General features: G+C 38.1%; 1 protein-coding gene across 2 annotated transcripts in view; it reads left to right on the forward strand.

The window, feature by feature from the left end:
- TSPAN12 (tetraspanin 12) overlaps positions 1-14,720 on the forward strand; it is a 45,202-nt gene that overhangs the window by 13,001 nt on the left and 17,481 nt on the right. For both annotated transcript variants that reach the window (XM_048959133.1, XM_048959139.1), the window contains exons 3-4: positions 1,237-1,319; positions 1,898-2,033. In XM_048959133.1, coding sequence (XP_048815090.1) covers positions 1,237-1,319; positions 1,898-2,033 — 219 coding nt within the window. The remainder of the gene's footprint in view (positions 1-1,236; positions 1,320-1,897; positions 2,034-14,720) is intronic.

Consider the following 14,720-nt stretch of genomic DNA (forward strand, 5'->3'; position numbering starts at 1 on the left):
AAAGTAGACATTATTATTATTAGTAATTCTGAATTAGCTCAGTTTTGTAGAAAAGCTTAGTGGATCCCTCCTTTCCTTGAAAGGGTTCACAGCAGCATCTCTCCATTTGGAGAGCAGTGCTGTGTGTGTTTGGTGCATGAAGGAGCAAATGCAGTGCTCTTAGGACCAGAGGGTGCTCATAAACACAAATGCTGCTGTGGTGTCTCGCATCTAGAAGGAAAGATGCACTGACTTATCTAGCTGCTGTTTACAGACCTACAATAGTATTATCCAGTGCAAAATATAGGGGCATGCATGGTGAAGAATGCTGTGTTGTCTTCCAGCAGGATCTCTGCTTTGAGAACAGAACACAAGCAACAGTGCTGGCAAGGTGTGCTCCAACCACATCCTTTAGGTGTGGTTGCTGAACAAAAATAAGAGGCAGGAGCCTCTACTGTAGATTCAGAATGTGCTGGGTACAGGATGGCATCGTCTGACAGAAACCCAGTGCTGTCAAGGTGGTGGCTGTTCTGGGCAGATTCAGTCTTCCCTTTAGGAGCAGTACTGATGATGTGTTGTGGCTTTATGGCTCTGAAGAATGTGACAGTCAGGTACTGAACTTTTAACTGACCCAGGTTTTATAATATAAGCCAAAAGCAGTGAACTGTATTGTCATTTTACAGCTCAGGAGACTAAACACAGTGATCATAGTATGGCTTTACCTGAACAAGAGAACTGGATTCTTCTAAATTTAATCACGGGATTTGTCTCTTCTCCTTATCAGTACTCTTATATCCTGAATGTTGCTTCAAATGATTCTTTACTGGCTTTACATGAAGGCATCTTCGTGGTGTTGTACAAACAGATGGATGTCATCTCTGAGCCCTGAAATAATCACTGGTTTTAGCAGCATAAATCCTCCCTTTTTGTTTCTGTTGTACCTTGTGCAGTGGTAGGACTTGAGCCAGCGCTGGCATTACTTCACAGGGTTTAAGAGAAGGTATTCTAGGCATTAATTATCCATATTGGTGGAGAAGATCACTGTCAGTAGCTGCTTAAGAGTGGGCAACAAACCAACTCCAAGCATGTAGAAGTACAATATTGGGGACATTGTGATGTTCAGCACTTTGCCATGATAGGTAAATGATTGTATGAGAAATGTTATTGATGATTAATCCTTTACTTAACTAAAAATGATATTGCAGCTTGTTAAATTACGTGATAAATAACCTTTCTTTTCTAATCTTTTCTTTCTAGTTGATGTCCATCAGTGTATTAGGTGTTTCTGCTTGGATCAGAGACTACCTGAATAATGTTCTCACTTTAACTGCAGAAACAAGGTAAAGCTTTCCTTAAAAGTATTAATCTGTGAATGATTGTAGTGTATGTCGTTTGTTCTGTACAGAGAATTTCCTAATTAGGATTTCTAGGAACTTTGGTTAAAGTAATTATTGTCTTGTTGAAAGGTGTATTTCTGTAAACTTTCCTGGCATCGATTGTAATTAGAGACAGGGGAGATCAGAATTTCATCTCGTTTGTTCCTGTGCCTTTCTTTTGACAGGGATCGATTTTGGCCATTTGCCAAAGTGTAACCATTTTTGTTTCAAATACTTTATTCTGTCCAGAGATTTAAGAATGCTGTTAGTTTTATTGCTGCAATGTTTACGTGCCCTGTTTGAGGAACAGGACCTCTGTGCTGCACCCTCTGCAAGTGCCAGACAGGTACACTGCCTTTGTCCCAAAGAAATTTCAGATTACACATTACCTTGAATACAGCATTTGAATTCAAAACCATGCAGAAGAGGTCCTGGGAATTACACATCTTTCAATCTGTGCTTTTCATTTTAGTGGCTATCTTACATTTTTCTACTGTATAGGTTTTGTGTAATTATACCATTTTCATTATGATTGGTTTCAGGGTGGAGGAGGCTGTCATTTTAACTTACTTTCCTGTGGTCCATCCAGTCATGATTGCAGTCTGCTGTTTCCTTATCTTAGTTGGAATGTTGGGCTACTGTGGAACAGTGAAAAGAAATCTGTTGCTCCTTGTCTGGGTATGTTTCATAAACTCTAACTTCTGCTTCACTTCAACAATGTAAGAAAAGTTTTATTCCTCTGGTACTAGATAAATACTGATTATTTTTTATTAGCATGTTGAGTTATGCTATCAGTGAGGAATTGTAATTGCTAAGCACACAGTGGGAAAGAATTTATTGCTTAGATGGAATTATGCTATGGCTGAAAGACAAGCAATGTTTCATTTTTAAAATTCTACTTCGTTTAGTAAGGAGCTGCTGAAGGGAAAAATAACTCACTCTTAAGTACTAATTACAGGAAAATGAGTTTGAGTGCTTGGAAATAAACCCTTATGCTACCCTTCTCACTCTTTCAATGGCTAGATAAACTATACTTTACATTCACAATTGACTGTAGGAATAAAGCAAAAGAATAGTATTCGTACCTGATGAAAATTGAGTCTGAGTGCATTCAGAACCTCTGCGTTCTTTTACTTGAATGTGAAGTTTTGCACTTGCATTTGCTTGTGAGAGCAAATTCAAAACTAAATTACAAGTAATCAGTTTTTTTCTTTTGTTTGGAGACTCAGACAAGAGCAGCCAATTAACAATAGCCTCTCCTGTACAAGGCCTTACGTAAAATCTTGTTGGAGTGAGGCTTTGACTGTAATGGGAATCAAATACCTTCTAGTTCTTTTGGAATTCAGTGACTTTGAGGGTGATGGTGGTGTTTTTCTGTTTGTTTAAAAAAATAAAAAACAGCCCTTGAACATATTTTAAATATTTAGATTTTTAAAACATTTAGGCCCTTGGCAACACTGAGATCAACGTCTCCATGTGCCTGCGGCCTTCTATGAAATCTAGCTGTTTGCTCTCTGCAGATCTTGTCTTTGCCTTTTAACATAAGGATTAGTGGAAATGCAAGTAGAGTGTAGCCCTGAGCAAAGGATGTGAAAGAAGTGTATTAGGTTTGACTATTGTTTTTGCAGTGTGGGATGAAGTGAACTAGTAAACTCATTCAATTCTTGTGAATATCCAGGAGTCTTGCTGATGTAGGGTTGGTCTTGTGCTGATTTTTTTTTTTTCCTGTGTTGGGTTCTCCCAAAGCATGTGTTGTTTAAATTTTCTAATGTCTTAAGGCTGAAGTGCATGATACCCAAACCTCACAAACATTGCCCAAAATGACCAAAAAGGAAGTGTGAAGTTGTCTGAGATTTACGTGACCTTTGCTTTTATCTAATTGAAAATAGTATAAACGTTAAGGAAACTCTAATTAGGATCTGTACTAAAATTACTTTTTTGAGAGAAAGTTGGAATAAATTCTATTTGAGTTTTCCAGCTGGAGGTGTGCGGCACAAATGTCCCTTAACTGCTACATGGCAAATACTGTTCTCCCTTTTGTATATTAAGGAACATAATATGATAATTGTTTCAAAGTTATGTAACAAGGAAAAGTATAATTTAAATTTGAAAACTTTATAGTAATATAAGTCGTGCATTTCTGGATATTCACCATGCAAATCAGTGACATCAAGTTCTGTGACTTAGTTATGAGCTTTTGCATAAAAATAGCAGGTTCATGTAATTTTGTGCATCATAATTATTTATCTAGCAACATCTACATTTTAGCAGGGCCTTACACGTACTTCTGTTTTACATAGTGAAAGTACTAAAAGATAGTAAACTGCATTAAGCTCTTAGATTTTTTTGTAAGGTTGTAAGATTACTTTTATTACGAGTTTTGTTTATAGTGATAGCTTTTAACATAAAATGAAGTAAAAGACAAAAGCAACTGCATAATAAATACCAGTTTTGTATATTATCCAATAAGAGTGGTTGTTTGCTACAAGCCTTCAAAAAATCATAATTAATTATAAGGAAACACTAAGAGAAAGAAGTTAAAACTGTTATTTGCCCCATTTTATTTAGCTCCCAATAAAAGAGATCAAATCATGCATAGGTTTTATGGATGTCTGGAAATAAGTTATTTGAATTGTGTTTGGGCAGTTAAATTATACTAAATCAAACCAAGACATTTCTATAGTTTAACTTGCAATATTTCATTCTTAGGAGTGATAGAATTTGCTTGTGCTAACCAAACTGATAAGCAAAAGTAAATGATATCTTAATGATATCATTGTCTTTGATTATTTGTTCAGTTAGTATAGTCCTGTTCTACTGCAGATGTATTCAGACATAAAATAATGCTTTGTTCTTCAGACTAATCAGAAAAATGATGGATCAACAAACTGAGCTTTTAAAACCGGATGAACTCAAACAAAAGAATCTTCATGTAAAACATTAACAACCTTTTCAGTCATGCCTTTAACCTTTTTGAAGTCCATGAGCCACCATAATGACATGCACAAAGATACTTGGATCCAAATACTGATGTTTCTAGCAGTGTACTAATTGCTAGTGCTAATGTTAATTGAACTGGATTTTTGGAAAATCCAATAAAGCATAAGGTTGGCTAGTAGACATTTTTAATACAACTGAATACACAATTATATTCATTTACTTTTGAAATTCAATTGAATTCATTTTACTTTTGCCTTGAAATAAAATGTTTAAACCTTTCCAACGTCACTTGGGGCATAAATAGTGGTTGAGTTAATGTTTACTCAGCTTAATAGTAAGGAAGTGTAATAATTCAGTCTTTTGAGGTTTACGCTCTGGATTGTTTGTAGAACTAAGCAATTTTAATCTCTAATCATGGAATTTTAATTGCTTTAGGAATACATAATCCTGAAGACTGTTGGTATAAATAACCCATGGCTGTACAGTGTCTGTAATGTAATTTTTATGTCTTGCAAATGACACTTATCCTCACAAAGAAGTTAATATTTCAGGTGTGGAAGATTTGCACTAAATTACTGTGGTTGTCTTGCTCCATTTTGCAGTGTTAACAATTTAAGTAATAGGATGAATCATCAAAGATGGGTGTGTTTGATTATTGTTCATATGATAAATTTCCATCCTAGTACTTCATACCCCAAAATCTGCAGCTTCCTGTGCTTAAAAGTTCAATGGAGCACCCACTGACAAATATTAAATAAAGAAAAACAACAATCAAATAACAAAACAACCCAAACAACAACAAAACTTTACTGTACGAATATTTAAAGAAAGAAAATAGACATAGGGTGAAGTACAGCTGGTCATTTTGATTCAGAACTATAGTTTGCAGCTTACATATTTCATACTTAGGATCTAAATGAAGTCACTAAAGTTGCAGACTTTGTAAGCTTAGTGAGAGGTGGTTTGGGGGTTGTTATGTGTTGCATGTTGTGTGACATGCTTTTCAGTATATTTGGATTTTGTTTTGTAAGTGATCTGTTTACTAAATGGATATGGTTGATGCCTACCAATATACAACAGTATAACATGAATTTTTTTTATGTAGAAAATTGCCTTTAGAAATGATGTCTTTTCTAAAATAACATTTCATCATTCAAGTTAGTTTTAAGCTAACAGTAACTTTCTTCTGAAGGAGATAGCTATTTAACAGGCAAATTCAATGCATCTAGCGCAGCAAAAAACTACACCAAGTTAAATAATTTTAGGGATTCCATCCATATGCTTAAAAAAAAAATTATAGAGCATTGAGCCAAAGCAGACTTTTCTTAATATTAACCATGAAAATAATCTTTTGGGAAAAACTTCTATTTAGAACTGGAGCCTTATTCGTTCCAGTTAAGATTTATTATAAACTTTCCTCAAGAATGTCCTAGTTCACCAATAGGGATGCTTTACAAAACCAGAAACACTTCTTAGTTAGACTTCTGTTATTTCCAGCGTGTTAACTTGAGCCCCCATAATTGTAGCATTGAAGTGGATTCATTGAATGTCCCTTTGCTCAGCTTGACCTGGGAGAGTGGCTTATTTTTTTGTTATAGCTGTGGAATACAGTAGCACCAAATACATTCTCATCTATTAAAGAGTTGTTTTGTTGCTGATTGAGTGGCAGGCTCTTTAGTGTGGGGAGTGTCAGCAAATTATGCAGTAACGTAATGCAGGGAGGAGCTGAGGAAAGCTGGGTTGCTTGTGGTTGGAAGTTTGGGGATGAAATTCAGGAATCCAGATGCTTCAGTTTAGGCTGTCATCATAGCCCACTTCTATAAGTAAAAAATAAGCCACAATCTCCTCAATCACTACCCTGAATAGAATAGTAACCTTTGGAGTGTGTGAACTTGATGAGGTTTTAGTTGCATTAAGACAACAAGAGTAAACTCTGTTGCTTGGCTGAAAGCTCTTCATGAAAATCCCACTGGAAAATATTTTCCTGGCTGGAGTTTGTATTGCAAATTCTGGCATTTGTAACTATGGGTTTTCTGTAATTACAGCATTCAAACAGTACAGAACTCAAATTTGTCTGAATATGCTTTCACAAAAAGAAAAGCTATTAGAAATATTTGGTCAATAAGTCAAATCTTTTTACTGATTTTTATCATAAAATTGTCAGTTAAATTAATGTTGTTCAGAGCTAGGCATTCATAGACCCTGCTGGTATGTGGTCAGTTTGTTAAATCTGTTATGGCAGAATCTGGTTGCAAATTGGAACTTGGCAGGCAGAATTGTCTGTTAATGGAGCTGAAACACAACCAGGTAAATATTATAAAACTGAACTGACCTTTTCTTTAAAAGTACGTCAATATGTTGTGAAGAGGAAAAAATTACAGTATATTCACATTTCAGTTGAACATGCAAATGTAGGGTATAATCATTTAACAAGTGTGACAGGAATATGCTTGTTTCTTGTCAGTAATTCTCAGCTGGCTATGCACAGTGTTTTTGAAAGTGGTTTTAGTAAATGCATATGAAAAATGATTGGGAACCACTGACTGTATCACCACTTGTTACAGATTATTCTGTACTCATTTAAACATGTGGATGCACAGGTGATAGACATGATTAAATTTGGATGTCCAGTACACTGTAAAATATCAATTCTAACTGCCAATGTCTTTCTAGAAGGGATCCCTATTCCCTTTTAAATGTAGCTGCGCTACAATACTATGCATCAACTGTTTTGAAGGCATCTGACTACGATGAGCATGGATTAGTGGAAGAATCTAGTAGTAATTAAATTTGTCTCTTTTTCTTTTTTTGTGTCAGCATGTATTTCTGTAATTCTGCAGCATATTTGTTCTGACCCATGTGAGGTGTCAGCACAGCTACTCCAGCGTTTTGTGCAACCTTTTGGCACTGGAATTACGTGCTAACCAGAACTATTTCATCATTATTAAACTACTAGGCACTGAAAGGGAGGAAATAAGACAAACATATTTACCGTAATCCCATGCAGTTTAAAATTAGAGCAGAGACTAAAATTTGGCATTGTTGCCTTTTGTGCTTTATAAACAAATTTTTTATAAAGATAGTGAGACTTGGGAGAAAGCAGGTTCAGAAGACAGGTTAGCCTGCCTTTTTGAAAGATGGTTTTAAGTCAGTTTTAAGTTTACCAGCTTTTATTATGGGCCAGTAAGTTTGATATGAGCAACTTTGTGAAGAACGTAAAAATAGGACTTTTTTATTTTATAGATTTCTGATTTTCACTCTCAAGCTGAGCTGTTTCGGGAAATGTCTAACAGTGTAGAAACATCTTTTGAAATTGGATAGAGGGTAAGCTTCTTCCCTGTTCTGACCAGGGTTTAAAGTTTCAAATAAATTGTTGGATTTTGAGAATGGTATTGGCTGCACTGGTAGAATGAAGCTCAGTTTTGCTGGAGGGGGTTCGTTCTTCACAGCTCCAAGCACAGCACAGCGCAGTTCAGTGCATTTACTCAGCACCTTGAAGTTCTTGAAAAGAACTGTCCAGAAACTCAAGGCTATTCAGGAAAATGTCTTGGATTTATAACAGTAAAGTTTGACAGCGTGATTATGATACTGTCTGTTAAAGTGGACTTTTTCATGTATTCTGCAATAGCAAGGACTCACTTCCTCATCCTTTTGGAAAAATAAGTATAGTGCTAAGCTAAAAGGTAAACAAATATCTATTGAAAGTAGTCATTTTATGGTTCCACTGTATTTTCAGCATGAGGCATGCTGCCTGTATGTCTCTGTCACATTTTGCTCTGCATGCTATACTTGTAGAGTAGCCTGACGAGCATGAATATTTTGCCTGCTCTCTGTGATTTTACTAGCTGTCGCTGTGACTGGCATCATGATTTAAAAGTTTTTGGGCAAATCTTTTTTTTCTTCCATGTTCCCATTTTCATTATGCTGTTAGCACTGTTTTCTTCTTCCCAGTTCTTGGAAATCATTAATTTCCAAGGCAGTATTAAAAACTGACATATCACCAGAGCTGAAATGGGCTCTGAGTGCTATTCTCTGAAGGGAAGAAGGAAGATAGTAATAGTTGAATTGGAATAAAGGAAGTGTGCACGTTGTAAGGCCTAAGACTAATATGACAGTAGGTACAGTGGGTTGGGGGTGCTGAGGCAAGAAACCTGACAGTATGAGAGTCAGAGGTATATCCTCACTGAAAAGCTGGGGAACTACTGAGATAAAGTGGTCTTGTTGCTCTGGGGCTTTTTTTCCCCTCTGTCTTTTCCCGATCCTCTGCTCTGATTGCTTATTTGCCCAGCTTTTTTTTTTTTTTTTTTTCCCCTCCACTGAAGGAAATGGGGAACGAGTGAGTCCCAGAGAGGAGCTGATATATGAGTAAACAGATCCACAAGGCTTAGCTAAACTTCTGTATCTTGTCTGAACTGCAGCCCAACCTCACAGTGCAGCATGCATGACGTTGTCGTTCAGCTGCATGCTTTTGTCACAAAGTGAATGTGGAGTGGAAGTCCTGTTGTGTAAATGCATCTTTTTTCCTGCCTAATCTTGAGCTTTTGACTAATTAACCAGAGAGGCTCTGTGCTGCATGTGGCATGGATTTTGTACATGAGAAGCAGCTTGTTGCTGAATGGTGAATGTTAGAAGTTTTTCTGGGCCTACTGAGTCAGACTTACTGTAATAGTAGCCTCTCACTATAAGGAGGACATTGATGTCCTGGAGCATGTCCAGAGAAGGACAGTGAAGCTGGTGAGGGATCTGGAGCACAAGTCTTATGGGGAGCAGCTGAGGGAGCTGGGATTGTTCAGTCTTGAGGAGACTCAGAGGAGACCTCATTGCTCTCTGTAACTGCTTGAAAGGAGGTGTAGTGAAGTGGGGGTGGATCTCTTTTCTCGGGTAACAGTGATAGGACAAGATGTAATGGATTCAAGTTGCTCCAGGGGAGATTTAGGTTGGATGTTAGGAAAAACTTATTTTCAGGAAAAGTGGTGAGGTAATGGAACAAGCTGCCCAGGGAGGTGATGGACCACACTTTGTGGAGTCATCTACCCTTTCCAAGAAAAGTGGCACTGAGGAAGGTGGTTTAGTGGGCATGCTGTTGTTGGGTTGATGGTTGGACTAGATGATCTTAGTAGTCTTTTCCAACCTTTATGGTTCTGTGATTTCACTTTACAAGGAAAAAGGAAATAAAAAGTGGAAAAAGTGATGAAGGGGGCTGCTGTTAAAAAAAAAAAAAATCCATACAGAACAGGAAACTTTATTTCTTAATATACATCCTATGAATTACAGGGAGAGGAAGAGGGATGAGAATATTTTAAGCCATGAGGAAGTTATTGTCTAATGTATTCTTACCAATGTCCTGTTAAGTATTTGCCATGACCTTATTCCTTGGAGTTGACTTGATGTGATTGAACCTAAGGCAAATAAATTCTAATATTTGTCTGAAATGCACATTTGCTCATTGTCAAGGCAATATCGTTTCCTTACATTAGCAAAGGTGATGTTAAAGTAAATAATGTATAACAGTTCATTAATATCTCATAGAAAAATGTAGACTGCGAACAATATCCTTAGTATTCATGAGTAATATTGTCCAGTTTTTAAGAAGGCACACAAACCTGAAGAGAGAATTTGAATACATACCTTAAAAAGAAAAAAAAAGTTCATTTCCATACATATAAAAGCCAATTGCTTGATTCAGAAAATTTGTTCTAAAGATTTTGGAAAAAAGCGATGGATATTTGTATAAAACCTGGGCTTTGCAAAGGTCACAGGCTTTAAGATACTTTGTACGGGTTGTTTAAATTGGATGATTTGGGATACCGAAATTTAAAACATTTGATCAATTAGCTGTGGAATGTATTTTGAAGGACTGTATGGCATTCGGTAGTTAATGTAAGTTGATGGCTTCAGTCCATTTCCTTGCTGACTTGTGATTGCATCCCTTATAAATTTCAGCATTGTTGAGTCAGTATTTTAAATTAAAATAACAAATGAATTGTTAATTCCTCCAGGGCAGGGCTGAGAGAGCTGAGGAAGAGGGAGAGTGGATGAATTTTTGCACTGAGGGTTTGGATAGACAAAGAATTTCAGGTTTCTGTGCAGCTTGTCTGATTCTATTTAGTCATTGTTTGCTCCCTTTTTAAAAAGTATAGCTAGGGCTGTGGGCAGCCTGATCTAATGGTTGACAACCCTGCTCACAGCAGGGGCTTTGGAACTGCATGGTCTTTAAGGTCCCTTCCAATCTAAGCCATTCTATGATTGATCATTAAAATAGACTCGTTAGTTCTTAGACTATGACAAAGGTATCATAGAATCATTTCGGTTGGAAGGGACTTTTAAGATCATCTAGTTCCAATCCCCCTCCTGTGAGCAGGGACACCTCCCTCTAGGTTACTCAGAGTTCCATCCGGCCTTGAATGCTTTCAGGGAGGGGGCATTCACAACCAACCTCACTGAGCAACCCGTTCAAGTGTCTCATCACCCTCACAGTAAATAATTTCTTCCTAATATCTCATCTAAGTCTACCCTCTTCCAGTTTACAGCCATTTCTCCTTGTTCTGTCACTACATGCCTTTACTAAAAGTCCCTCCCCAGCTTTCCTGTAGGCCTCTTCAGGTACTGGAAGGCGCTTATAAGGTCTTCCTCGCAGCCTTCTCTTCTCCAGGCTGAAGAGCTCCAGCTCTCTCAGCCTGTCCTCATAGGAGAGGTGCTCCAGCCCTCTAATAATTTTCGTGGCCCTCTTCTGGATTTACTCTAACAACTCCACGTCCTTCCTGTGTTGGGGACTCCAGAACTGGACACAGTACTCCAGGTGGGGTCTCACGAGAGCAGAGTAGAGGAGCAGAATCACCTTTGTTGACCAGCTGGTCACACTTCTCTTGATGCAGCACAGGATGCAGTTGGCCTTCTAGTCTGTGAGTGCATACTGCCAGCTCATGTTGAATCTTTCATCAGTCAGCACTGTCAAATCCTTCTCCCAGAGCTGCTCTCAAGCCATTCTCTGCCCAACGTGTATCTGTGTTTGAGAGTGCCCAACCCAGATACAGGACCTTGCACTTGGCATATTGAACTTCATGAAGTTGGCCTGGGCCCACCTCTCCAGCATGTCCAGGTCACTCTGGATAGCATCTCTTCTCTCTACTGTGTCAACTGCACCGCTCAGCTTGGTGTCATCTGCAAACTTGCTGAGGGTGCACTCAATCCCACTGTCTGTGTCACAAAGGTGTTAAATAGCACCAGGCCCAGCACAGATTCCAGAGGAGCGCCACTTGTCACTGGTTTTCACTTGGACATCGAGCTGTTGACTGGAGCTTTCTGAGTGCAACCATCCAGCCAATTCCTTAGCCAGAAAGTGGTCCATCCATCCAATCCGTTTTTCCCCAGTTACCAAGTAGAGGGAACTATAGTTTGTAACTAAGGAAGGAAGGAAGGACTTAGTTTTTTTTAGTTTTTTTTTTTTATGGAAAATGTCTGATTTTCATTGGTAATCAAGATCTATGATGGTGGCCATTTTGATGTTTCTTAGGGTGCAGACAGATGTTTGGATGTCTTGTGTCTCAAAAGAGTACTGCTGATCCTCTCAGGCTGTTTGTTAGCCATTGGGAAATGCTGTGCATAACCCTTCTAAATTCTTTTGGCATCTTTTTCACATACATTATCTCTAGTCTTTCAGAGATTCCCATGCAATTTTATTCTGCAGATGCTTACCCTTGAAATCTCCCTCAGCCCCTGCCTTTCTCTGTCAGATCTTCCCTTGCCTCCCTTGCCATTTGGACCACATTGCCCAAAAAGATGGTATGAACCCCAGTAAGCAAGACTGAGGATGGACTTGATGATCAGTTAGTTTTTGTTTGCTCTGACGTGAGGGATGTGGTTTTTCTCGAGTCTGGAAAAAAAAAAGTGTTCTGTCTTCTGGGGAAAAAAGAAAAGCATTTGGGAGGAGAGGGGCAAATCTTTAAAACAGATGTTTATTAAATGAAATAAAAAAAGCACGTTAGTGATGATTCATTAATGAGTACACTGATTCTTCAAATAAAGCTACATTTCCTCAAAAATTGAAAAACTTTATAGTATCCTAGACCAGATTTGCCAGTAACTGGAATATCCCCTGTGCTCTCATTTTTCTTTACCGTATTGCAATTTCTGACTCCAGTTGTTAATGTCTGTCTGCAGTTTCCATTTGCTTTCATATACAGAATGCTCTCTTTCTTTCTCGCTGTCTGGAAAAGGACTTCAGAAGAAGCCAATACTTGAAGTATGTTGTGTGATGGGATATATTCATTCTTCAGGGAAGAATTTAGTAGTCTGCGAAGCCTCTGCAGGTTTTCTGGAAAAGCAGTGGCTAGCCAGGAGGCTTTAAGAAAAGGTGAAATAGGGTCCTGGTTCCTGTAAAAGGGGCTTCTTGTGATGTGCAACCCAACAAGTCTGAGAAAGGAAAGAAGTGAATTAAGCCACTCTTATGCCTTTCTACTTCTGATGAGGTTTAGGTGGTCACATAACCCTGTCTCTGTTTTCATGAGTTGCCTAGACTTCTGCTTCTGCATTACACTTCCAGGCTGCAAACAACATGATTGTTATCATGGACAGGTACAAGATGGATCTAATGGTGTGAAAGGGGACTTTTTCAGGTCCTTGATTCTCTCTGTACTTGGGATAATAGACCATCAGTTTTACAGGTCATAGTAGTTAAATGTTGCTGAGGCATTATGTAGGTAATTGGCAAAAAAAAAAAACTACCAAACCCAGCTGTGACAGAACAAAATGCCATGTGATAATACTTCAGTAATCCCTGAAAAAGTTCAGTGTTCTTGGAAATACTTTGGAGATGGACATTTTAAATTGGAACTAGAGTGGGAGGAGGAGCTAAGTTTTTATGAATTGTTTCAGAGTACTTTGTTTTCTGAAGGCCCTTGCCTTCCTTTCTCGCCATCTTCTAGATGAGGAAAAAAAAGGAAATACAAAAAATACGTTGGCAGTGGTTGAGAGTGCTATGAGGAAGGTAGGGTGTAGGAGTATCAGGGTTGTGCGATACAGTTTTGAGTGTAGAGCATAATAGCATTCTTCAGTGGGTTAGTCGTCTTTACAGAGTGTAGCTGCTTAGCCCATAGAAACAAGGAAGAAATATTAAACCTTGGTTTGAAACCAAGTCCGTGCATCTGGCGGAGTAGGAGTCTGTAAATGGAGGAAGAGGCATTTAACAGTCAGACTCCTGTGGGAATTCAACTGGGGATGAGGAATAAGAAGTGATGCCAATAATTTATGTATTTGGAAGATGGAAATTTGGAGTAATATCTTTATATAATGGCTCCAGAGGCTTCTTTTTTTTAATACCACACAACTTCTGTAAGAATTACTCTGCAAACCATTACATTCAGAGAGTTACAATATTCCCCTTCAACAGCAGAGTGAAACTGAAGCTCATGTAGAACTTGGTGTGCTTGCAGTTGCTAATTTCCTAGAGTATGCTTTCATACGTATGAAATCTTTATATCTTCTGTTGTCTTTTTCTTTATGGACACAAGATGGGCTTTCTCAAAGCAGAAGGCTTCATTCTACAGTGCTGTGATGTGTCCAAATGTTGCTGGAGTCACGAGTCTCAATTCCTGGCAGACCCAGATATGTTTTATGAGTGAACTGGGACAAACAGCGTCCTATCCCAGATTATGTTCAATAACTGGAGAAAATCATGTGTTTTGGCTCTTCTATCTCTAACTGCTACTAGAAATTCTTTTAACTACATGTTGACAAAAATGAGGAAATATCACATATTAAGGTTTGTGACTGAATGAAATGTTACAAGGAACTGAAAATTAAAAATTTTCCAGAGTATTCCACACTTACACCCTGGTCTGTCATTTTCATTATGATCAGTGAATTTTATATAACATTTGGGGATTGTTGGCAGTCCCGGACCCGTAATTCAGAGTATAAAACTACTGAAATTTTCTTTGACAAATGAGAACACAAATTCACTTTTCACCTAAACGTTCAGTTAGTTGCTTTCCCTCTCAAAAATGTGATATTGCCCATAATGCTCTTAAACACTTTTTCATATGAACTGAGAGCTAAAGCAGGTGGCATTGTTTCCTTCTCTGAAAGAGAATACTTTGTAAAGTGATTTTCCATTTAAAAACAAACAAAAAATAACATATTTGCATAAATTGCAATCATTAGAGTGGCAGTGGATGGACTGAGTGCCCAGTAAGTTTGCAGACAACACCAAGTTGGGAGGCAGTGTTGATCTGCCTGAGGGGAGGAGGGCACTACAAAGGGACCTCAATAGACTGGATGAATGGGCCAAGGTTAACTGTATGAGTTTCAGTAGGGCCAAGTGTTGAGTCCTGCATTTTGGTCACAACAAGCAACCCTACAGGCTTGAGGAGAAGTGGCTAGGAAGCTGCCTGACAGAAAGGGACCTTAGTGTACTGATGGACAGTC

Source organism: Lagopus muta, chromosome 1 (genome assembly GCF_023343835.1).
Source record: "Lagopus muta isolate bLagMut1 chromosome 1, bLagMut1 primary, whole genome shotgun sequence".
Taxonomy (NCBI): Eukaryota; Metazoa; Chordata; class Aves; order Galliformes; family Phasianidae; genus Lagopus; species Lagopus muta.